The 25,946-nt window shown below is 43.4% G+C and overlaps 1 protein-coding gene across 3 annotated transcripts in view; it reads left to right on the top strand.

Moving 5' to 3' along the window:
* Positions 1-25,946, top strand: part of Bmper (BMP binding endothelial regulator) — a 254,257-nt gene that overhangs the window by 164,214 nt on the left and 64,097 nt on the right. For 2 of the 3 annotated variants that reach the window (XM_045135609.1, XM_045135610.1), the window contains exons 12-13: positions 5,755-6,084; positions 12,295-12,631. In XM_045135609.1, the coding sequence (XP_044991544.1) occupies positions 5,755-6,084; positions 12,295-12,631 (667 nt within the window). The remainder of the gene's footprint in view (positions 1-5,754; positions 6,085-12,294; positions 12,632-25,946) is intronic. The other variant, XM_045135611.1, reaches the window with a different exon arrangement.

Genomic DNA, 25,946 nt, shown 5'->3' with positions numbered 1-25,946 from the left:
TAGTTTCTCTTTCAGTTCCAGCATGAGAGTTCAATGTCCTATGACTAAGCCTGTGATATCTTCATCAATGGGGATAAAAAGCCAGTGTGAACTCTGGCTGTCAGTGCTTATTGCTGCTCCCAGCTGTTTCTATCTGCTGTGGATGCTGAAGGGAGCCAGCTTCTTCTGCCATTGATGGTGCTCCTGGATTCTGTAAGCCTGAAACAAACTCTTTCCTCCCGTAAGCTAGTTCTGGTCAGATGATTGTCTAGCAATGTGAAGGTGACTATGAGTGGGTTGATTGCTTTACAAAATTCATTTTATTAATTTCTAAAGAGAGAAAGAGAGAGAGAGAGAGAAGGTATGTCATGGTCTCTTGCCATTTCTAATGCATTCCAGATGTATGCACCACTTTGTGGGTACTGAAGATTTGAACCTAGGTCAAACCCAGGCCAGCAGACTTTGCAAGCAAGAACACTTGACCACTGAGCAATCCCTGTTGCCCTGATTGCTCAGTTCTTTTTTTTTAAGTCCTTTGTATAGTCTATAAACATTAGACCTATGTCAGATGAATAGCTGGCAAAGATGTCCTTCCATTCTATAGTTTGTTTAATAATTCTGTTGATGGGGCTGGAGAGATGGCTTAGTGGTTAAGCACTGGCCTGTGAAGCCTAAGGACCCCGGTTCAAGGCTCGATTCCCCAGGACCCATGTTAGCCAGATGCACAAGGAGGTGCATGCGTCTGGAGTTCGTTTGCAGTGGCTGGAAGCCCTGGTGCGCCCATTCTCTGTCTGTCTCTATCTGCCTCTTTCTCTGTCGCTCTTAAATGAATAAATAAAAAAATTAAAAGAAAATAATAATTCTGTTGATGGTTTACTTATCTGTACAACATCATTTTAATTTCATGAGATCCCATTGGTTTAGTGTTTGTCTAACTCCCTTTCCTGCTGGGGTGTTTTTGTAGAAAGTCTTTCCCTATACCTATATCTTGAAGTGTTTTTTAAATTGTTATTTTTATTTATTTGAGAGAGAGAGAGAGAAAGAGAGAGATTGGGCATGCCAGAGCCTCTGTCCACTGCAAATGAACTCCAGGTCCGTGTGTCACTTTGTGCATCTGGCTTTACATGGGTGCTGGGTAATCAAACCCAGATCCTTACGCATTGCAGGCAAGTGCCTTAGCCACTGGACCATCTCTGCAGCCCTCTTGGAGTATTTTCTTCTAGACATTTTAGTGTTTCAGGTTTTATATTGAGATCCTTGATTCATTTGGAGTTTATATTTTGTAGAGCGAGAAAACAGAGTCTAGATTCATGATTCCATGTATGGTTAATTATCCAGTTTATCTAGCACCATTTGTTGGAAATGCTGTCTTTTCTCAGGGGTACATATTGGCCTCTTTGGGAAAGATTAGGTAGCTGTAGTTATTAGAACTTATACCTGGACCTTCTGTTCTATTCTATTGGGCCGTATGTCTGTGTTTGTGCCATTACCATACTGTTTGTATTATACAGATTTGTAGTATATCTTGAAATCAAGCATGGTGATACTGCTGTAATATTCTTTTTGCTGTGGACACTTTTGTATATCCGAAGCCTTTTATTCTTCCTTATAAAATTTGAGATTATTTTTTCTATTTCCATGAGGAATGATGAAGTTCCCTCTGTTCTCCTGTACAATTTCATTTTACTTTTTAATTGAATATGATTCTGTTGTGCATATGTACCTCATTTTCATTATCCAGTCATTTGTGAGTAGACATATAGGTTAATTCCATTGTCTTGTTATTGTGAATAGCCTGGCAGTAAATGTGGTAGAGCTAGCATCTCTGGAACAAGATACAGAGTTGTTGGAGTAGAATAAGCCCAGAAGTGCTATAACTGGGTTATACAGAGCTTCTATTTTTAGCTTCTCAAGGAATCTCCAATCCCATTTCCATCATGGATATTCTAGGTTACACTCACACCAGCAGTCAATAAGAGTTCCCCTTTTCCTACACCCTTGCCAGCATTTGTTGTTATTTATTTTCTTGATGATAGCCATTCAGATTAGGATGATATGGAATTTCAAGTACTTTAAATTTGCATTCCCCTGATGGCTAAAGAGGTTAAATATTTTTAAAAAAATCATAACTGCTTACAATTTTTTTCTTTTGAGAACCCTGTTAAGTTCCAAAGCTCACTTTTTGATTGGGTTTTTCATTTTTCTTGATGCTTACTTTTGTGAGTTCGTTGCATATTCTAGATGTTAATCCTGTCAGATTTCTCCCACTCTGTAGGTTGTTTCTTTACTAAGTTGACAGTTTGCTTTGCTGTGCATTAGCCTTCAGTTTCATGAGGTCCCATTTATTGACTATTAGCCTTATTTTCTGAATAACCAGAGCCCTGTTCACAAATTCCTTCCCTATGCTTATATCTTTCAGTGTTTTCCTTGCTTTTTTCTTTTCCTCTAGCTGTTGCCAGTCCTATATTGAGGTCCTTGATTAATTTTGGAGTTTTTTTTTTTTTTGTTTTGTTTCTGTTTTGTGAAGAGGGAGAGAAAGTCATCTAGATTCATTCTTCTATAAGAAAATATCCATTTTCTTTATAGCACCATTTATTGAAATGCTGTCTTTTCTCCAGTGTGCATTTTTTGACATCTTTGTCAAAAGTTAGGTAGCTGTAGTTACTTGGAATTATCCCTATATGCTCTTCTCCATTGGTCTATGTGTCTACTTTTGTGCCAGTACCATGTTGTTTTTATAAGTATGTCATCATATTATAACTTGAAATTAGGTATGGGGATACCTAACTTAAGATTATGTACCTAATAAGATTGATGCCTCTGAAAATACAGTTCCAATGGTTTTCTCTTTATTAAATCATATTTGTTTATTTTACCTTTTACTTATTGTAATGAAATGCAATGTTTTTTGCTCGGGATTGTTTTGGCTATCAGGGTCTTTTGTGCTTTCATATAAATTTTATGATAGTTTTTTCTATCTCTATGAAGAATGGCACTGGAATTTTATAGGGATTGCATTGAATCTGTAAATTGCTTTAATAAGGAGGATCTTTTTATTTATTTTATTTTAACCCTATTAATTCTTATAATCCATGAGTGTGGCATGTCTTTTTACCTTCTGGTGTCTTCCTCAATTTCCTTATTCAGTGTTTTAAGGTTTTCACTGTGGAGGTCATTCACTTCCTTGGTTAGGGTTATTCCCAGATGTTTCATGTTTTGTTTTTTGTTGTTGTTTGATTTTTTGTTTTTTTTGTTTGTGGCTATTGTGAATAAGTCTGTTTCCCTGATTTCTTCCTCAATGTGTTTATTGTTGGTATATGAGAAGGCTACTGATTTTTGTGAGCTAATTTTGTATCTGCAGCTTTGCCAGAAATGTTTTAAAATTGTGTTTTTAATGTGCAGAAAAGTTATCATTTTTGGATTAAAAATTGGTGAAAAGAGGTCCTTCTCCCTCAGTCCCACCTCTACTGCACAATGTTAGATGAAGCACTGGATTTAAGAAGCCAAGGATGTGACATCTTATAAGTATCCAGGTGCCACCTGGTGGCAGAACATTTGTTTTATCTCAACTTCTTGGTGGCCCAGTAGCTTTCAGTGACACCTTGTGCAAGACCAGAGTTCCTGCATGGAGACCTTCAGGTTCCGCTTTCGCCAGGAGGTTTTATCACTGTTCACTGGCAAGTATCACAGGCTTGTGTCTCAACAGGATTTCTGGTCCCAGCCTTTCCTGTGTCTTACCTTAGGCTTGGCATCATAGTGACTGTGACTTTTCTTTAGGTCACTGGAGCCCTGCACAGCTCTGTGACCCAGAGTCCCACAGGGTCATTTCCCTGCATTTCTAAGAAGGGCTTCAAAGCATGTTTACGTGCATTGGGTCTGTTCTCCTCATGGTGTGAATACTGCTCTGGAAATGTACTGATCCATGTGTTGGTGCAGCTTAAGCTGCTGGGAGACTTTCCTCTCTGCACAAGCAATGGGCTGAGGCTAAAATTTCCCTTCTGGGTTTTGAAGGCAAAACATATTTTAATGACTTTGGAAATCTTAGCTATGATAAGTGAAAAGTAAGCAATAAAATTTCATGTATAGGATTACCTTAACCCAGTTAAAATAAATTCACACACCAACAATTTAAAACAGTATTATTTCTTGGTAGCCGAAATATGAATGATAACTTTTTTTTCTACCTTGGGCTTGTCTATTTTTGTTTTGTTGTTTGGGGAAGAGGGTTAGAGTCAACCGCCCTTTCTCTTGCTTTCTTCTCCATAGCATATGAACATAGTTTCTACTTAATATTCTTTGACAGATGTTTTGAGAATAATCACTGCTCCCAGAGAAAAGCCGTTTCATTATGATAAGTTTATTCATGCTAAAATAAGCACATCTGATTCAGTAAAAACACTGGAACTGCATTTTCAGAGATAGCAACCTTATTATGCACATGACATCAAAGTAATATGTATTCATACAGGATTTTTAGATCTTTTTAAAGCCAGTATTTTCATTCCAAAAGAATACATAGGCATGGCTGTTGAAAGTGCATATTAATGCAACTATACATAAGCAAGAAAAATAAAAAGAAATATCATACATCATTCCATTATCTAAGGAAAAATGAAGATACTTTTAATATTTGGGTTTATGCATTTCTGATCTTTTTTCCTCTATATGTATGCATTTGTTTACATACATTGAAAACTAAAAAAGAAAAAAGAAAGAAATCTAATGATTTAACTACAAATCTATAAAACAATGTGCCACAGAGAAAAGAAACTGGCATTTTCTTCTTCATTCCTTGACTTTGGCATATCCAAACATGGCAAGTCTTAGGATTGTCTCTTACGCATTTCTTCCTCCTTCTCCCCAACTATTTGGCCAGGCTTTCCAGAAGAGTGTGACCAGACATCTGGACTTCTTGGACTCAGCTTACTTGACTGTGTCTGTTGAAAGATAAAAATGATGTGAGGATACACTGTTCATTTTTGTCCCCTAAGCATTCTCTATAACTTTCTTCCCTCTTCAGCGGGCAGACTTCTGTAACCCTGAGAGTCCGTTTAGACAGCTTCATGCTCATGTTCACCCCTTCTACGGGACCTGGCATGGGGACCTTGGAGTGCCAGGAAGTAGGGTCAAGGCTTCAAAATGATTTCAGCTCATGATGCAAATGTCCCCAAGTGTGTATAATTCTCAGGCATCCTCATAGCCATGAAATTTTCTTGGCCTCTTCTATCTTGCTGTCGCACAGAAAAATCTTCCTTATTTCCAAACCTTCTGTCCCAAAAGTTGGGGACTCTTGAAAAATATCTGTCCCAACAGCCCTGCTCATATGCTTTTCCCCTACCCTGACTTCCCTGGACTCAGCCCAGACCAGTCTTCCTGCCGAACCCCAAGCAAACTCAGGCTTCCCCAGGCCAACTTGGGGTTGGTCCAGTTTCTGTCAGTTCTTGAGAGACCTGTCTTGTAGGGTAATTGTCTATATATATGAATACCTACGTGCTGATCACTTAACAACAGAGCAAAGTCTATGGAGGAAAAAGGTGTCATGCATGGTGCTACCATCCAAAACACACTTCACAATTTTAGAATGGGTTAGTGTTTAAGATTGTTAAGGTTGTCCTAGAACAGAATCACATTGCTAGATTTTCCCATACATCTTTTTCATTTGATGAGACAAGAATTGCCGTAGTTGTGAAGATGATTCACACATTCCTTCAGTGACTGGAGGAGACTTCGTTCGGCTTGGTTGTGACTCTGCTTTTGTCTCTCACTCACCCACAGAGCCCGGCGTTTGCACGGTATTCGGAGATCCCCACTACAACACTTTTGACGGACGGACATTTAACTTTCAGGGGACATGTCAGTATGTGTTGACAAAAGACTGCTCCTCCCCCGCCTCGCCCTTCCAGGTGCTGGTGAAGAACGATGCGCGCAGGACCCGCTCTTTCTCGTGGACCAAGTCGGTGGAGCTGGTGCTGGGCGAGAGCGCCGTGAGCCTCCAGCAGCACCTGACCGTGCGCTGGAACGGCTCCCGCATCGCGCTGCCCTGCCACACGCCGCACTTCCACATCGACCTGGACGGCTACCTCCTCAAAGTGACCACCAGTGCAGGTGGGCTTCTGTGGCTACTCTCTTACCCTTCACTCTGCCTCACCGCCATCAGCAGCACCGCCTGGTCGGAGCGTTCATCCTCCTTCATGAAGGGAACCTGGAGGCAGAGAAATGTCCAACTGCAGGCCTTGTCTCCTCCCCATCTGGGAGACAAGGCGCATCTGGAAGCGGTCAAAAATAACCATCAACATTGGCACCATGTGGAGCAATCGGACACTAGTCACACCAGTCTTTTCAGTCTTTCAGCTACCCAGACCCCTCTCCATCCTCCTTCCAAAAATAGCAGTGGTTCCCTGTGAGTGACCTCTCTCCAAGTATTCTTACTACTTTACAACCCTGTGTCTAGCTTGTGATTGTCAGTGTCCTCTTGGCCCAGCCAGTCATGTACAGTTTTACATCTATGAGAAAGAAGGTTTCCTTAGTAGAATCTGGTCAAAACAAGGTGGGGAGATGCTCATGAGTAGCAGCTTAGTGTCAGCCACATGCATGAGAAACATCAATCCCAGCCTCATGCTGAGGCCTATGATCCCAACTACATGAGAGGCTGAGGCAGGAGGGTCATGAGTTCAAAGCCTGTCTGCACAACTTAATGAGACCCTGTCTTGAAATGTGGAAACAATTAAAAATGAAGAAGAGGGGTAGGTGCATGGCTCAGTGGTAGAGTGCTAGCCTAACGTGTGCGACACCTCGAGGTTCAATCCCTGGCACCTTCAAAATAAAAGCAAACAACAAAGAGCCCACCTAAATGTCCATAGTGGATGAGATCATTCTTGAAGATGCCTGCTGCAGGGTAGCCTGATATCATTAGATCGTCTTCTGCTAAGAAGAGTGAGGCTACCACATGTGGGTGTCCCAGTGGGAGTAGAGGTAGCAGGAACCACTTGTGGCCAGCTGTCCAAGTTGATGGCCAGAAGTATGATTTTCCACAACAGGACTCATAGGAGGCTGGCTTTGAAAGTATAACCCCCCACACTAGGCCTTGGCCATGTGAACTGGTAGCTCAGGCCCTTTCTCTGCAATAGCCTTTAGGCCCACTAAGCTCTGCATTTCCATATCATCCCCTAGGCTAAACTGTTCCTGGCTACCAGTGACCCACAAGGTCAAGTAATGGTCTGTTGGGTGTTACTTCAGGGAGGGGGGGGGACACATTTTAGAAGCAGCATCATCATTCTCGGAGCATGAGTGTAGTTCACCCACGCTCGAATGATGTCATGCACGAGTCTTTGCACTCCGATTTGGATCATGCACACCACTCCGTGTCGCCTGCTCTGCCCATTCTCCTAGTACATCTGTTTCTTTAAAGGTGGTACTTTAAGGAAGTAAGTATGCTTTTTGCTTTCTCATTAATGAGATCTGAGCAATGTAAAAGCATCACCTGAGTTTGTTTCCTTGGGTAATACGCTTCTAAAGAAGAACTCTGGTAGATGCTCAGAGGTCTACAGAGACTTCTGACTGTGGCTTCAGAACCCTGGTAGTAGTTTTCAGTTCAAGCCAAAAATCTGTGGGTTTTTTTTTTTTCTTCCTCAAATTTAACTTCTTATAATGAACAACTTTCATAGTTATAGACAATAAACCATGATAATTCCCTCCCTTTCCCCTTCACAAATCCACCCTCTATCATATCCCCTTCCCCTCTCAATTAGTCTCTCTTTTATTTTGATGTCATCATGTTTTCCTCCTATTATGAAGGTCTTGTGTAGGCAGTACCAGGCACTGCAAGGTCATGGATATCCAGGCCATTTTGCATCTGGAAGATTGCATTATAAACAGTCCTGCCATTCCTTTGGCTTTTACATTCTTTCCGCCACCTCTCCCCCATGGATCCTGAGTCCTGGCTTGATAAATCAGTCTGAGCCTATGGCATGCCAGCTTAGCTAAACAAGGAACCACAGTGAAGCATGGAAGCTTTCAGCCACTGAGGGCATCCAAGTTTCAGTGAGACAATGCTAATAATGCACCGAGCCATTCAGTAAAAAGGAAAATTTTCCTTCTTCCCCTCTCAGGTGTACAGTGCACTACTCATTCACCTGGGGGTCTTAGTTCTGCTCAGAAAACATGAGATACCTGTTCTCTCCAAAAGACATGTCACTTTGCAAATGGAGACCCAGCCCTTTCTTTTAAAGAGACCAGTGTTTTTTGGCTTCTTGTAAAGTATGTCTAGGATGACCTATTATTATACAGAAGTAATTAGAAGCACCTTACCCATTTGCAAGCCAGCAGAACACAATGGGTTCTTCTGATATGGAAATTATTAGTCAGCCACAGCTCAGATCTCAAAGAAACCCTCGGTACTTGAAGATTACTAACAGCATTGAAGGGCTGTCACTGTTCCATGCACAGCTGGCAAAACCTTATGGAATAAGTGTGTTCTTTGTAAGGATTCTACGTTGTAAAAATGAGCGAAAGGACAGGGCTGCTAAGAAAATAATTATAGACCATAAATACCATAATTAGATTAGTGAATTTTACTATTCTGGACCTTGAACTCACTCTTAGAATTTCTTTGATTTTTCCATCTCTCTTTCCGCGATGCAAGTAATTTTTATAGCACCCTTAACACCCAGCTGAACCATTTTCTGTGGCACACACATCACGCAGCGTTCCGCTTCCTGGAGAAGAATTACACTCCTCTGGGCACTGAACTTACTTTGCACTTGGGCTTTGAATGAAATGACTGGTTTTCCATACAGTGGTGTTTCCACTCTGGTCTTGCCATCTCAGTTTGAACCACTTTTTAAGGATATTTTCTTTTTATCATCTGTTGATTGTCTGTTTAAAAATATCATAGCACTTCCTTTGAGCACCCTTCCATAGGGTTTGTTTGCTCATGTGATCAAAACAGCGGCTAACCTCAGGCCTGCAACTTCGTGGTTTCTTGCCTGGGCACTTGATGATGGACTCTGCAGAGCTGAGGTGGTACTCAGGGTGGAATCAGGTTGTAGCTACTTATCTCCCAACAACTGCCTTTAGTAGGGTGCCAGCAGCATTGTTCCCCATGTGCAGCCTGCTCCCTGAATGTTTAGTTCTTAGCAAAGCATTTAAAAGTGCGTTTCCAGTCTGCTGGGCTGTCTGTTCACCCCCTCAGGTCTACCTGAAAGGACCCACAGATGGGGAACATGGCTCTCAGTTTTACTTTTGGTATAGCTGCACACTTGTTGAACTCAGATGGTATAACCTACTACTTCTGAATCCCTTAGATATGAAATCTGAACTTAAAAAAAAAATCAACCATTTTATGTTACTATGGTAAATTTACAGATTTGGCCTCATCTTATTTTTTTTTTTTTTTTTTGAGGTAGGGTCTCATTCTAGCTCAGGCTGACCTGGAATTCACTATGTAGTTTCAGGGTGGCCTCGAACTCATGACGATCCTCCTATCTCTGCCTCCCGAGTGCTGGGATGAAAGGCGTGCACCACCACGCCCGCCTCACCTCTATCTTTTAAATAAGTGGACAATGGCGAGAACATCAATAACCAGAAACCAATATAAAATAGATAACAACACCCACAACACAAAGGAACAGTCACTGAGACAACAAAAACAAATGCAGAAAGTGATCTTGAGCCAGGTCCCACATGTGAAAGGTGACCAAGTTGGTAGAGCGCTCTCTGGTGAGGAGAGGGTGGTGAAGGCCCTTGCTAGAGTGGAAGGGACGTGCTCTGCTGGCGATCCCAGATGGGACATATACTGCAGCTCTCCCCTCGCCTTGCTAGCTATTTCCACCCAGTTTCTCATGCAGAGAATCGGGAAACTCAACCCAGCTGCGGAAAGTACTATTCTCAGCTCTTCAGTCTCTCCCAGAAAGTTTTCCTCTCATAAGATGCTTATTTAAAATATCATTTAGAAGAGCCATTGCCTCAATTACAACCAACTAGTCTTGTGACTCTCACGACTGTAATTTATATTGCATGGATTTTACTCTTAAGGGGGCTAAAAGAATTCATGCACAAAACTGTAAATGACAGAGCAATACGCAAAGACATCTGGAATAGAACAAGTCACTTCTCTACAATATGAATTCTGGCACTAGACAGTGAAGAATCTTAATATAATAATAACAAAGAAGGATGAAGACTGGAGAGGGATTTACAATTTATTCTCTTACTGGGGGGTGGGGTCGTGTTTTATAACTGAGAGATCATGAGGTTAGAGAAGAGTTCACTGAAAACACAGCAGGCGTGCATCTCCCCACACTCGTGTGGACCCCCAGCTCAGCACAGAGGGCAAACACGGTGGTTTGCTTGCTTGATGTCATGTTCCGTGACTCAGTACCCACAGCTTCAAAGTGATTTTATCATGGTCAGTAATGACACTGAAGCTCTTTGGGGTGTACATTTTCAACTTCTTAAGGACTTGGAAGAACCATATTTACCTGCTGCCTAAGAATGAGATTTGTAGTTTGGAAAATTTTGCAACATGGAAAAATCTTTGGAATTGTGCTCAAAAACTTGGGCTGTGTATGGAATTGATTTTCTCCCCTTGTTTTGCTTGCAGGCTTGTGAGGTGAGCTTTCCTTTGTACCTTTATGAGTGTATTACAATACATGTTATAGTTTGTTTGGCTTCTTTCAAAAGCAGTTGTTTAAGCATCTTAACTACCATGACACTCACAATTTATTTGGTTTAAATGTATCGCCATTGCAAAGGTAGTTCTCACTCACTGAGGACATACTGTGTGCCAGACACTGTCAGATTGAGCGACATGAAGAAGTGGAAATAATTTTATATGAAAGTCACGATTGTCACTGTCAACACCATGTCACAGGGGGCGGGGTTTTCTAGTAGAGTGCCCTTTCTCCCCTCGGCTGGTTCTGTCAGTATCTTTTCTTTGCTATATGGGGCACCAAGAGACACTTTCCTGAGGCTTATTTGCTTTCTTCTTGTTCCAACTCCATTTCATTGCTTTCCTGACTCCAACCTCTTCTCCCAACCAAGAACTCTTCTCATCCATTTCCCTGGGACTAAAAATGCTCTGTTCCCTCCACTTACTGCACAGTGGTTTCCTTGTGGGATGTTCTGTTTGTTTCTCAAGAAACCCACTTTTAGCCTACTGTTTTATTTGACCAGTAGCTCTTCCTGAAGTAAGTCTGACCTGTGGCAGCTGCGTGGCTTTCTCATAGGAGAGCTATTTGGCCAGCTTTCTTTTCCCTCAAGTCCTAATTAGACGTACAAGTTCCTAGCCTATGCCCTGTTCAGATGTAGGGGTTGCTGGCCTAAGCCCTGTTCAGATGTAGGGGTTACTAGCCTCTGAATCTCTCCCCCAGGGCATCTTCTGGATCTTACTTCTGTCACTCTGAGGCTTTTGCCTCTTATCTCTTTCTTCCAGGAAACTCACACACTTCCCTCCCACCATTCTCCAGGATCCATTATCCTACCACAACCGCCCCCCCCCCCAACTTCTTAAGGTTTGCTTATCAGTTCATTGAACATTTCAAGAATGAAGAAAAACCTTTTAGATTAAAAGAGCAAAAAAGTCAATTTCCTCTTTCTAAACAGGCAAAGAAAAAGAAAAAGGGAGGGCGAAGAAAAAAAAGGTTTAAAAAATCAGTTTGATAGGAACCCAAGAGGGTGAGAAAGAATCAGAAGGGAGCAGAGGTTTCTTTTCATAGAGACTTCCTCTTGGTTTTCCACAGATAGTGAGGATGAGTAAGGGGAAATTTCAGGGCAGAAATGCTCATCTGTAACCCCAGTATACACAAGGAGGGCAAGAGGATCAGGAGTTCAAGGTCATCTTTGGCTATATAGTGAGTTTGAGGCAAGCTTGGGCCATATAAGACCTGTTACAAAAAACGAATTCAGGAATGTTTAGAAAGTATATTTAAAATTTTTAAATGACATTAAAGAGCTAACATGTTTATTTCTTTCCACTTCAATATCATAGCCATCATTACCTAAATGAAAGCACAATTTGGGCTAGCACAACTATTTCAGGAAAAAGCAAAATTAATAAGCCCTAGAGTGTAGTCAAAGAGAAGTTATAGATAGTGGTCAAACCAGGAGCAGAGGAGAAATTACAAAGGCAAACTAAATGATTTATCTAATTTATATAGTAGTTAATGTAGTGATATTAAAAGGTAATTAAGAACTCGGACAGAGCTTCAGTTTGTGTGTTGGAGGATGGTGGTCATATGGCCCATGTAAGAATGTGTACATTTGGAAATTACTGAAGGATTCAGGAGTATTTGATCTCCTATTCTCCTTCTCCTCTAGGTCTGGAAATTTCCTGGGATGGAGACAGTTTTGTAGAGGTTATGGCCGCCCCTCATCTCAAGGGCAAGCTGTGTGGCCTTTGTGGCAACTACAATGGACATAAACGAGATGACTTAATTGGCGGAGATGGAAATTTCAAGTTTGACGTGGATGACTTTGCTGAATCCTGGAGGGTTGAGTCCAACGAGTTCTGCAACAGACCCCAGAGAAAGCCGGTGCCTGAGCTGTGCCAAGGAACAGTGAAGGTCAAACTCCGAGCCCACCGTGAGTGCCAGAAGCTCAAGTCATGGGAGTTTCAGCTCTGCCACTCTGCAGTTGACTACGCTACCTTTTACCGGTAAGTCCAGCGTTATGAGGCAGGGTGTTGGGCCTGTAGACCAAAGGCAGACAACTTTGGAAAGAATGTGTCATATCTCCTTGAAGCAAAAAGAAAGAAAAAAATTTAAACAAAAAGCATGGAGTAAACATTCCCACTTTCTTCCATCTTTGACCTTGTCCTGAGTTGGGAAATTCTAGGAAGTATTTCAGGATTGTCTTCTGTGGGCAGTCTTAAGTGTTTATGTTTGTCTCCTGGGGTACTGGAAAGCTGATAGGGGATTTTCCAGTTGTCAGCCTGACTCAAAGAGTAGGGCCACTTTCGTGTGTTTGAAGCAGCTAAGTTACTCCAGATCTGAGGAAGTGTTCATATCTGTCTCATGTTCTAGCTCAGATCAGTCTGCAAATGGAGAATAAGGAGCTGAGTAAGGAGTTTCTGGATGTGGACTGACTATAAGACTTCATTTCCAGAGTTAGAGGACCGTGGAAGTAGGGCTTGTGGCTGGAGAAAGGAAGGGCTCTCGTTAAGATTAGGGATTCAAACCGGGTGTGGTGGTGCAGGCCTATAATCCCAGCACTTGGGAGGCAGAGGTAGGAGGATCACCATGAGTTCAAGGCCACCCTGAGACTACATAGTTCATTCTAGATAAGCCTGGGCGAGAGTGAGGCTCTACCTCACAAAAACAAATGAACCAACAAAAGCAATTAGGGATTCTAAAATATGGGTGATGTTCTCACCACTAGCCTGAGAACCTCCTCCAGGGAGAAGGAGGTGGACTCTGAGGAGACTCAAAACTCATCACAGCAGCAAATCAACACTGAAGGAGACTTATAACACACCCAGGCTCAGGGACCATAGTGGAAGAAGGGGCAGAAAGACTGTAAGAGCCACAAGCTGGGAAAGAGAATTCTGAAGCATTGTGCCCACTACAGAGATAGACGGGTACATTTATGGTGGTTACTGATAACCTTACTGAGGACAGCCCCAGCAGAAGAGGGGTGGGAGAAAGGGATCCTAAGAGTATACCTGATAGGAATCAGACCATTGTGCAATATGTTCATACAATAAAGTTATCAATTTAAAGACAAAGAAAAGTTAATATAGCTGGTTGCCTAACTAGCTCACATGCAAGGAAACAGGTGGGTAGAGCGGGCAAGAAACAAAAAAGAATAGCGATTCTATCTTGTCTATGTTAATTCCCTTACAAATCCAGAACCCAGCTGCAGAGGAGTCTTGGGTTTGACTTCCTGTGACAAGATTGCGTCTGTGAGTTTATGAGTTTGGCTTGCTGCTCTTCCATTTGCCATACAATTCCATGGGCACAGAGGCCATGGCTGTCTATAACTTTAACCAGCGTGGGTGTGGGAGGAAACATGAGAGGAACACAGACCCAAAACCTTGTTTAAGTGATTTGCCTGCGCCTCTTAAAATTAGGAAACCCTGTGGTCTGCAACCACAGAGAGGTTATTTTTACTCTTTAATTGCCACCAGTTTATTTCCCCTAGCTCTCATTAAATGTGATCTTTTTTTAAAACTTGATCTTTGGACATAAAAGATAAAGTTTTATAAAGGCAGCTCAAAGTGGGGTGGAAAAAAGACTGTCCCTGTCACCACAAATCCCTGAGCATGGCTATATCTGCCAAGCCATTTGGCTCCAAGTAATATACTTAGCTCTTTCAAGCCACTTTGTGTTATAATTTGGATTCTCTGGGTTCCCTTCATTCTCCACCGTGTGCAATCTCCCTATATTGATTGAATCAATGTGAGGCTGAGTGAGTCAAACGCCTGGACAACCACATTTATTTTGGAATCTGAACACCCTCCTCTGAAGGCTTGGTGGGACTCGGGTAAGCATAGCAGTTAAGAATTTCGTGGTGGGCCAGCATTCAAAATCCACCAGGGTGTTCTGGCTGAATAGTGACCCACTCCCTTAGCTTCTGTTCACCTATCTGTGACGTGAAGATTGTCAGGAGCCTGCCTTGAACAGCTACTCTTCACATTTAATGACCTTTTGAACCAAAGTGTTCAACATGTTCAAACGGTTGACTGCCATCAATTCTTCCACCACCAATCACATAACAAGTGCTGCAGTTACCTTGATGTGGCTGGGACAAAAACTCAACCAAAACCAGCTCATGGGAGAGAAGGATTTATTTTGGCTTAGAGTCTCAAGGGGAAGCTCCATGATGACAGGAGGAAGGCATGACATGAGCAGACACCCAACATCACCTCTGCCACAGCTTGGGAGCAACAGCAGCAGGAGAAGGAGCTCGCTTCTGGCAAGGGGAAGCAGCCACTCCCCGCCCCCAACAACACACCTCTTCCAGCAAAGCTCCACCTCCCCAATTGCTACGAGCTGGGAACCAAGCATCTGAAACACATGAGGTTATGGGTGGCACCTAATAGAAACCACCACAACAAAGAAGAGAATGATCTCTTTTGCAAAGTTGGACTCTGCTTACAGTAGGATGGGAAGGCTGTGCTTGTTTACGTTCCTAGCATCTTACTTTTTCAAAGGATTGGATTGAAAACAAAAATTTTAGAGCAAGCCTGCACAGATGAGTCCTACTTTCCAAATTGTCATGTCTGTTGCCTTCGTGATTTAATTAGTATTGTGCTCCCTGGAGTACAGAGGAAATTTGACAGGCGCCTTGGCAGAAGTCTGGGGAAGCTGCTTCAATGTCCAGGCACAGAGGCACAGAGAGAATCCAAGTCCTTTGGGGGCCAGGTGGTTGCTTCCCTTCTGGCCTTTAAAAATGTCACAGCAGGGGCTGGAGAGATGGCTAAGTGGTTAAGGCATTTGCCTGCAAAGCCAAAGGATCTCGGTTCAACTCTCCAGGACCCACATAAGCCAGATGCACAAGGGGGCGTTTGCGTCTGGAGTTCATTTACAGTGGCTGGATACCCTGGTGTACCCACTGTCTCTCACCCACCCCCTCTGTCTCTGCCTCTTTCTCTCTCTCAAATAAATAAATAAAAACACATTTAAAAATAAGTACCAGCAGCTATAGCAGCACGGTGGGTCTCCTTGTGTGAGAGGCGAGATGTGCCCCATCCAGATAGCTCATGTGTTTGCTCCGGGGGTCTTTGTGCGTGCAGGCTCTAGGGTGAGATGTGGATAGGTGAGCTTGTGCTGGGCCTGTCATTGCCATTGAGTCCTGCAGAATGGCCTCCTGTGGCCTGCCACTTTTGCCTCGAAGGGACAGATGCACCCTGAGAGAGATCTAGACAATGCTGCCAGCCACGCATCCTGTTGCTGACCTCCCTCCCTAAAAGAACGCACCTTAGTGTCTGTTGAAGTTAAAGGGATGGTGCTGGGTAGCTCCTGGGGCTTCCTCTTTTCTTCAAAGTTCACATGTGGCAGGAGAAGAAAATAACATAGTGTAACCTAGAAAGGCAGTTCCCCGATAGAGCTCTGGGGAGCTCACAAGCCTCCGCATTTCCAATTAGACTTGCTGAAGCTGGGGACTTAGGAGGAGCCGTGGGCACCTCAAAACCAACCTGGACCCCGTCCCAACCGTCACTTTCCAACTATGGAGCTGGACACCAGATCCTCCGTTGGTCACACTGGTATGTCAGTAACTGCGTGGTAGTCATTGCTCTCATGGGGGACAGCATGAGCCGTAGTGATGGCACACGTGACAGGGGCTGTAGCAGCCCCCGGTCTGCCCATCTGCCGCTCCTGCTCTTTCACGTATGGGCACTTTTCTTCCCTCATTCCCAGTCCTTGATCTGTCATCATGGGCGCCCAGTATTCATAGGTTCTTACTGATGGAGCCTTAAAACAATTCCAATAGAAACCATTTATCTCTCTTTTAGGGTACTGAAAGAAATAGTGCACATCCGTGGCCCTTGCTGCACAACAGCCTGCCTCCATGATAGACCAACAACAAGGCAACAGTCGTATGGCGTCCCACGCCTGCCTTAGGTCACAGGTGGAATTTCTGAAATGAACCTGAATATTTGGTCAGGACCACGGCTATAATGTATTCTTTATGTGTTTTTAACAGGACTAAAGAGTGGGGTGTTGCCTTGATATCCTAAGTGGTCACTAACAGAAAGTTTACTGGAACTTAATTCCTTATATTTTCCCCTTATCCTCCCCTACAAAACGTCCGTCCTTTAAAGATAAAGAATAGGGCCGGAGAGATGGCTTATTGGTTAAGGCGCTTGCCTGCAAAGCCAAAGGACCTCGGTTCGATTCCCCACGACCCACATAAATCCAGATGCACAAGATAGTGCATGCATCTGGAATATGTTTGCAGTGGCTGGAGGTCCTGCTGTGCCCATTCTTTCTCTCTCTCTCTCTCTCTTTCTCTCCATCTATCTCTCTCTCAAATAAATAAATAAAAATAAAAATATTTTAGAGATAAAGAGTAAAACAGTGTCGTACGCACACATGCAAAAGTGTGCACCCCCTTCCTCCCCCCCTACTATGTTACAGCACAGAGAAAAGAAAATTTGAAGGAGGGATTTCTCAGAGGACACACTGGCAGTTCTTTGTTTCCTTAAATATATGACACTTCCCACAAAGTAAAGTTAGTATGTGAGTGTGCTTTTATAAAGTCAAGATAAAAATTCTGACTTTTCTGAATTATTTATTTTTTAATATTTTTTGATTTATTTATTTGAGGGAGGGAGAGAGAGAGAGAGAAATGGGTGTGGCAGGGCATTCAGCCACTGAAAATGAACTCCAGAGACATGCACCCACTTGTGCACATGTGTGACATTGCACACTTGCATCGCTGTGCATCTGGCTTACATGGGTCCTAGAGACTCATACATGAGTTTTTACACTTTGCAGGAAAGCACCTTAACATGAAGTCACCTCCCTAGCCCCTGAGATATTTAATTTTAAAGTTATTTATTTAGTTATTTAATTTTAAAATGTCTAGGATTTATAAACTCATTTTAGTTTGGTCTATAACGTACATCAACATCTTTGTAAGTAAATTGCCTACTGCCTAAATATTGAAAAATTCCATTTATAAAGTGAATAATGATCACATTATTCAATGCTTATATTTTCCTCCTTTAAGTTTTGCTAAATTTTTATTAAGATATCAATTTGGCCTCTTGGCTAATTTGATATAAAATTTTTACATACAATAGCTCTTTGTAATAAGGGCAAGTTGTCTTAATTAACTAATTGAATATAGTTGATATGAATTAATTTAGAAACAGGTTTTATAAAAATGTTGTGTTCACAATGTTTCTTAAGTCTTAACTTTGCCAACCGACTTTTTCTTTAATTAAATAATCACCCATAGTAATTTCTCACTTCTTTCTCCACTGGTGTGTTCTCTACAACTAATGGACCGCATACTGTGGGAAAATTAATGTGAACCGATGTGGCTCGTATTTGCATCACTCATAGGCTCCTCTAAGAAGAAAGTGGCGAGGATGATCACGTCCTTCTCATTTCTCCATCTGCCCACCACACATCACATGTTGTTGCTTCTTGTGACCCAAATGCAGTTGAGAAAGCTGGGCATAGGCCAACTCTACCTCCCACGAAGGCTCCTCAAGATTCTCAGCAGCCACTACACGTCCAGCTCCCCATGGCAAATTAGGTCCCAGGGAGTCCCCAGCCCTGGTATTTTGGGTGAAGAAGTCAGGAGACAGGTTGCCTCACTGTGGGGGCAAAACTGGAGAAAGATAAGGAAGCCCTTCAGCCTTGTGTCCATGATGGCCACAGCGGACGTCTCTGTCACTCCAGCTCACACCCTGGAGAGCGTAGTGTGATGTGAGGGCAAGGCAGTGCTCTGGAGTCCGAGCAGGACTTCATTAGACTTCAGAGAAGTCGCGATGATGAAGGACGGTCCCCGCTTCCTGCAGCTCCCTGCTGCGGCACTGTTCCCAGACATGCATCCTTGTTCCCTTGGGAAAACACCTGGGGATTCCCAGTCTAGGAAATGCTCTTGTCTTCCCATGGAGTCGTTTTTGCAGCTGTGAGGACTGGCAGATGTGTCCCTTCCGAATGAGGTGCTGGGTGGTGGGAGATGGGAGGCAGAGCGGGAGAACACGTATTGACAGCGTATGGGGTGCGCTGTGGTCATGGGACTGCAGGTGGCTTCCTTTCAGGGAAAGATAGCAGGCCTTCTGAGTATAACTGCAAGGGAAACTGATCATCCACTATAAAGCCAAAGCAATAGACAGGCAAGGAGCACAGACTCCACATTTGTGTGAGGAAGTCATAGAATCTATAGTCAAAATTAAGTCAATTTCCCTTACTTCAAGAAACATGCTTGGAATGTGTTTGTTTACTCTTGCGATGATTGTCAAGAACTGTCACTACACATAAAATTCTTTTTTTTTTTTATTTGAGAGCGACAGACACAGAGAGAAAGACAGATAGAGGGAGAGAGAGAGAATGGGCGCGCCAGGGCCTCCAGCCTCTGCAAACAAACTCCAGACGCGTGCACCCCCTTGTGCATCTGGCTAACGTGGGACCTGGGGAACCAAGCCTCGAACCGGGGTCCTTAGGCTTCACAGGCAAGCACTTAACCGCTAAGCCATCTCTCCAGCCCTACACATAAAGTTCTAAAATTTGATGCTCATTCTAAAGTTGGCATTGTAGGGGTGGCCTTTCATTTTTCCCATTGGACCCTCCAGGTTTAAGCACAATGAATATGCAACTAAGGTATGCCAGCACCAGGTGGCAGCTAACGCCTGAGTTAGACAATCTACCAAACTTGAGCCCTTAGAAATCCAGCCTAAAGGTTCAAAAGGTTTTTCCTGTTTATAGTACTATCTTTGGTACTCATTCCTACATCTTTCCATTTTCTTGCCTTTCTGATTTACCCTCATTTTTGGCATCAATTTGAACTGAAAGTAAACCCCAAGTTTCACAAAGGGCCTCTTCTCCTCCCTGCCTGGGGGACAAGGCACATCTGGAAGAGGTCTTGAAATAACCATCAACACTGGCAACACCGGAGCAACTGGACACTAGTCACACCAGTCTTTCCAGTCTTTCAGATACCCAGAACCCACTTCGTCCTCCTTCCAAAAATAGCAGTGGTTCCCTGTGAGTGACCTCTCTCCAAGTATTCTTGTTATTTTAGAATAATAATTCTTATCACATTATTTATATCCAGCTTATGATTGTCATTGTTCTCTTGGCCCAGCCATGTACAGTTTTACATCTATGAGAAAGAAGGTTTCCTTAGTAGTATCTGTCCAAAATGAGGTGGGGAGATGCTCATGAGTAGACAGCTTAGTGTCAGCGATGTTCATGAGAAACATCAATCCCAGCCTGGTGTCCTTTCTGCGGTCTCTGGGATACATTGATTGTCAGTCATGTAACATGTGCATGTCGCGTAGCTGTTGTTTTCCTTAGCATTGGAGTCGGGGTTTCCTGGGAATGCCTTTTCTTTTTCCTTGGGTAGTTCACGCGGCATCATCTCAGGTCACTCTTCTAGCATGTCTGTCACCTCCATCTTTCTGTGATCTGTTGTGACTTTTGTTTGCCCTGGTTCTCAGTCTGTTGGTCTGTTCTCAGGCTCGCTAATCACATATGGTCTGAGGGTGGACGCTTCTGATCTTTTTGAGGACTGCACTTGTCAGAGTGAGCCACATGTCTGACCTGCTTTGGTGTTCCTGGAACTGTGACCATTCCCCCTCCCTCCCTACCTCCCTTTCTCCCTCCCTTCCTTCCTTTCTCTCTCTCGAGACAGAGGAGGAGAGAATGAGTGCACCAGGATCTCTAGGCACTGCAGACGAACTCCAGACACATGCACTACCTTATTCATCTGGTTTTTGTGGGACCTGGAGAATCAAACCTAGGTCCTTAGGCTTCACAGACAAGCACCTTACCTGCTAAGGCCTATCTCCAGCTCTGTGGTCATTGGTTATGGCATGGTCCTACCAACATCACTGCCGGCAGCAGGCGAGATGAGGCTCGGAACCTCAATGTTTCCTTCTGTACATCCCCAAGTCACTTTTCAGCTTCAGCGTTTCTCCTTTGGCCAGCGCTTGTCCTTGCTCTACATGCAATAGCTGTTTCTTCCCTGGCCTCTCTGTTGGTTAATTAGCTCTCATCATGATAGCACAATGGTGTCCCTGACAGGACCAACTTGCCTTCAGTCCTAATACCACTCAGCCTTAAGAAGTCACATTCCTTCTGCCTTCTCATTGTCATTTTGCCTTTTGCCAGGCTACACTTAAAGCCTCAGCATATTTCTCCTCAGTCTTTCATGCCGAATCACTTCAGCCCCCCGGGAGTCTCCCCTGGTGGTTCCATCAAAAGTGCAAGGCTCAAGAGCAAGGTCCTAATTTTATTTCTCGCTGCCTGGAGTTTAGCTCCATTGGCACCATTCCTCTTTGGTGTTCTTTGAGTCAAAGTGAAAAACAGAAATACAAGGACTCAGAAAAAAATAAGAAGATGCTCAGAATGTCATTTTACCCAAGTCTAAAATCTTTTGTTTAATGTTGCATACTGAAGAGATAGAAATGCATACCCTTCAAACAACGAGAAAAGAAAACTACACCTGTCTGAAAAGATAGGCCCACCCAGGGCTGGGTGAATTAGCCAATAGCAAGGCAAAGTGGGCACAGGGCACACAGCCCACTGCCACCCTGAGCACGCCCATGCCAGAATGCCACAGACTCATAGTGGGAGCAAAGAATGTGCACAGGGCTCCTCCAACACCATTAGTCTCAAGGAAAACACTGGATATAGGTAAGGAAGCAGGCATGGCATGGAGTCCGGGAAACAGGTCCCCAAAGCGGGCCTTCTGCTTATGGCCCAAAGAGCTGGTGTATTAACTCTTCCAGGCTATTCCAACCTGGGAAGCTTGCCCAAGCCAGCAGAACCCTCAATTTCATGCTGTCTGTGCAGCTGACCTCTGGTCTCCAACCACTCCTGGAAGTCTAATGTGTGGTTGAAACTGAGATACCGTGGCTCCAAAATTCCATCCTGAATTTCACTGCTAAACAGCTTGGCGACCGTACTTCTCAGAAAATCACCTTCTGAAATACAACTAGATGAGGCTTTTGAGCGCAGACTTGAATGACTGTTATGTATCCCATAAGGCATAATGATTTTGTAATGTCATTCTTGCATGCTTAGGAAACAGCTCGGTTACTTCATAGCAGGAAGCAGTACAATATAACTTATTTTCATCACTTACAAATGTACAAAACCCTTTGCCTCTGTAAGAACGAGGCCTGCATAAGTAATGGTTTCCTTATTTCACTGTTGCGTGAACGAAGGCACCAGTAGGTGAATGGGCTCAGGCCTCCATGGAGCTGGGGCGTCTGGCCTGACAGGAATACCTGCTCTGGCTGCCTGTAGGAAAATGTGGCAAGGGTTGCCATGGCTACTGTGGAGTCTACCTCTGTCCACATAGGTTTTACATGACTTGATGCTGCCATGAGCTTCAAAGGAGTTTGAGATTTTTGTTTATGACTTTCAACTGAGCACTTGCGACATGCCAGGTAGTATGGTAGGCATGGCCACTGAGGACTGAAGGAGAGAGACAAGAATTGCTAGCTTCAAGCAAGGCCGTTCCCAATTATGAAAAGCCCAGTGGAGCAATCGGGAGGGGACAGTCAAGTGTGAGTGAATCAAGCAGCAAGAGCCTTATTTAGACTCTATCATGTGCAAGCAGAGCCCGTTAACCGTGGGGAGAGCTGGCGAGGAAGCCTTGAGCGGTATGAGCAAACCCAGAGGGAGTCTGCTACAGCTGATGCTGTTAGAAGTGCTGAGCAGTGAGAATGGAAGACCTGCAACCAGAGTGGCCGGTTCACCTTCCAGACTCTTCCATCTATAAGAAATCGTATGAGGAAGGCGACTTCACCCATGGCATACCTGGATGGATGCCCCCATTTAAGTAGGGATCGAGAGAGGATCTACTGCCTTGCCGTGAGGATTGTGACCAGAACCCCATTAGCCATTCCATGTAAGGTCCTCACCCAGCCTGGCCTGGGGCAAGTGCCTATAAAATGGATTTGAATGTGGATATTATTTCACAGCCTTCACATACAAACCCACCGGGTGCAGAGCCTCCTTCGGAATGGCCTACACCTTCTGACACTTGTACTTAGGCAGATGTTTCTCTTTTATTTTACGTGGTCATTTCTAGACCATCTGGAAGAACACCTTCCTGTATCTGGTGAAGAAATCGCACCTTCCTGTATCTGGTGAAGAAATCGATACCTTTTCCCGAACCCAAAAGCCAGACACTACTTTGGAATGGATTAAAATTTCTACAATGTGCTCTTCATAAATTAATTCAATTGTTAGGATCGAACTGTGGGAAAGTGTGGACAGGATAATGAATGGCTTTGATGAGATGGAATAGATAGACATGAACTTCAAGAATGCTGTACCAATCCTCAATGTCCTACATAGAAGAGGCCAAGAAGATAAATTCATTCCTCTTGATTTGTTTTTCTTAGGGATAGAATTCAGGATATGGGGAAGGAAAGAATGTTTGACGATTTATGAACTTTTGGGGTGGCAATATTCTTTTTCTTCAGTAGTAATATAAGCATCATTTAGCCTTTGCATGATAATTTAAGGTTAACATTGGAGTACCAACTGCAGTTAAGCATGTCTTTCCTGAGGGCCTCTTAGATGGGAAGGAAGCTTTCATTGGTACTAGATATTCTGTTAGCCTATAGCATGTCTAATCCGAATTGCTTCTCATTAAATAGAGAAGTAATGTCACCTGGTATTGTATGTTAAATAAATATCAAATGGTTTTCAAAGAAGGTCCAAGATCCTTATGAAAAAAGTACAGGAATTTTAGGCCATGGGCTGTACTTGTTTTGTTTTTCAAGTGGTTTTAGGCAGCTTAGAGCCAAATTTTTGACCCATTTCTATTGCTCGTACACAATTTCAGGGCATGGATTTTGTTTTAAAAATTAATCTCAAACCTGGTTTCATTCTTATCTTTCCTGTTTTTTTTTTTTTCCCTTTTCTTACGAGAATTTATTTTATTTCATTATGCTTGTGCTTCTGTAAGCTAGTTTAAACCCTTTCTGGAAGAAGTTAGGGAATTGGTGACAGTGGCCCTGGACAAAGGATCTCACCCATCTGAACTTGCATATTTCTCATTGTGAAGGAGAGATAATATCTTGACCCAGTTGGTTCTCATGAGGCTACATGAGGTTTCTCTTGTAAATCCCAGACAGAATGACCCTTGAGTCCACTTCCCCTTGCCATGGTGCCAGCAAAATCTAGCTGCTGTCACGAGAATTGGCCTGAGCCGGTCCAGCTAGCTTTTGGGAAAGTCACGATAGCCAGCGGGTGCCAGCCCTCCTCAGAGTCAAGAGCTTGGGAAGGATGTCCACAGAGACATCCATGGCTGTTTTCCACCAAGCCACGTACAGACTGGTTGGAACATGGGTGTGTTCTGGGTTAAGTTAGCGTTGTGACTCAGTGGAACCACATGGGCAGGCACAGCGTCTTGGGAAATCAGCTGCTTTTCTGAAGGTGGCATGGGTCACTCAAAGGAGGCATGCTAGGGCTGGTCTGGGAGCATGGTGGGGCTTCAGGGGAAAGCTTGAGGCTCGGCTGTGTTTGATGGACATCCAAGACTCTGTCAGGTTGGCAAAAAGTTAAATCCATAGGTTATATGCAAGAGTGAAAGAATAGGAGGCTTTCACATTCACATTAAAATAATAGAAAAACCAAGATAAATTTATCTTCTTTCCCTCATCCCTGTATAATACATTGAGGATGAGTACATTTCCCATTCATACTTCACATTTTACTCCAACACATTGTTCTTAGCTTACATTGAATTTAAGAACTAACCTCATTTTCTCTCTGACTTGGTAAGTCAGGGGAGCAACACATTTACCGAACCATCCACGGCACTTGCAGACAGCAGGGAACCAAAGATTCACGACAGCAAATCTTTAAAAGAAGACTTGGAGGTTGGCGATTTTGTTGAGAGAGTACTGAGAAAATTATATTTTTGTATTCACAGACCTCTTTTCTAGGTTAATGATTAATTTTCATGTGTAAGATCAAATCAACCAATAACGAATTGAAACAGTTATATGCTACCTTTTGACAGAAGTACATGGGTTCTCTTATAGTCAAGATTGATTAAATATTCACATAGAGCATTACTCGAGGCACAGGAGATAGGGCAGTGAATGAGACACATGAGTCCTTGGGCTCCTATTTGGAGTGCTGGCTACAGAGTGGAAGACCTGAGGCAGCAGAGCATATCAGGAGGATATGCTAGAAGCTATGAGAACCCAAAGCCTTCCAGGGCAGCGGCTGTCTGGAAGAGGCAATTGACTAGCTGAAATCAGAAACATACACTGGGTTCAGTTGGATAAAAAGAGGAGTGGGGCTTAGGGAAGAGAACCAAAAGAAAAATTCCACCCAGTGAAGATTGCTTGATACAAGCCAGGGAGGCTGGGTGGAGCCTGGTATGAACAACCAGGGGAAGATGGGGGTGTGTCACCAAGTATGAAGTTTGTGGACAATGAGTCAGAAGGCCAGGAGTCATTTTATTCCACAGTGTTCATCAGCTAGGAAGGGGCACACTGAAGGGTCTTTCGCCACGAATAGGAAGCAGCTTATAATGAGTGGTGGTTCCATAAAGGCCAAGACCCCCAGTTCATCATAGGCTTTTAAATATCTATTACATATTATATGTATATTACATATTATATATTCTCAAACAACCTGACTGAGAGTCACTCACAGAGCTGAGGGGATCTAGATGAGGGCTGAGCACTTACATTTCTAGTGAGTTCCGGGACTCCACACACTGAGTTGGGTGTAGGGCTTACAGGAAGAATCTATCCAAGTGCATGTGGGCTGCCCAGGAACTGAATTCCCTGAAAGTAAAGTTTATTTTTTTGCCAAGATGTTTATTTGACTGATGGGGTGTAGATTTCCTTTGTCCCTCTATGGTCAGTAAGGTGAAATTCTGGTGGGAGTTCATGGGTTAGAGGATTAAGAACTAAGTATATATACCCACTTCGACCAAAGTGAAGTTTAAAGTCTGTTTTCTTTCTTTCTTTTCTTTTCTTTTTTTTTTTTTTTTTTTTTTTTTTTGTAAGCATAAGTTACTTAGGGTTTTATTGTTTACTCCCTCATAAAATCATGACCAAAGGATGTGCTGGACTTGCTAAGCTGGGCCATTGTAAAATCAGAATCAGAACACAGAATCAAAGTTCTCTTGGTTATTGAGGTAATGATTCCCCCAGAGAGGCCTGTGCACAAGTACACGGTAGCTACTCAGCACCCTTTCAATGAGGAGGAAACGACTGGGTCCATGTGGCTTGGTTATGGAAGCCCGGCTCGCTACCTTGCTGGAGGAGGCCATGAGCGCAGGCCTTTGTCACCCAGTGAAGTCTACAGGAC

This window comes from Jaculus jaculus, chromosome 16 (assembly GCF_020740685.1).
Source record: "Jaculus jaculus isolate mJacJac1 chromosome 16, mJacJac1.mat.Y.cur, whole genome shotgun sequence".
Taxonomy (NCBI): domain Eukaryota; kingdom Metazoa; phylum Chordata; class Mammalia; order Rodentia; family Dipodidae; genus Jaculus; species Jaculus jaculus.
The sequence above is the reverse complement of the archived record's forward strand: the minus strand, read 5'-3'. Positions and strand labels throughout refer to the sequence as shown.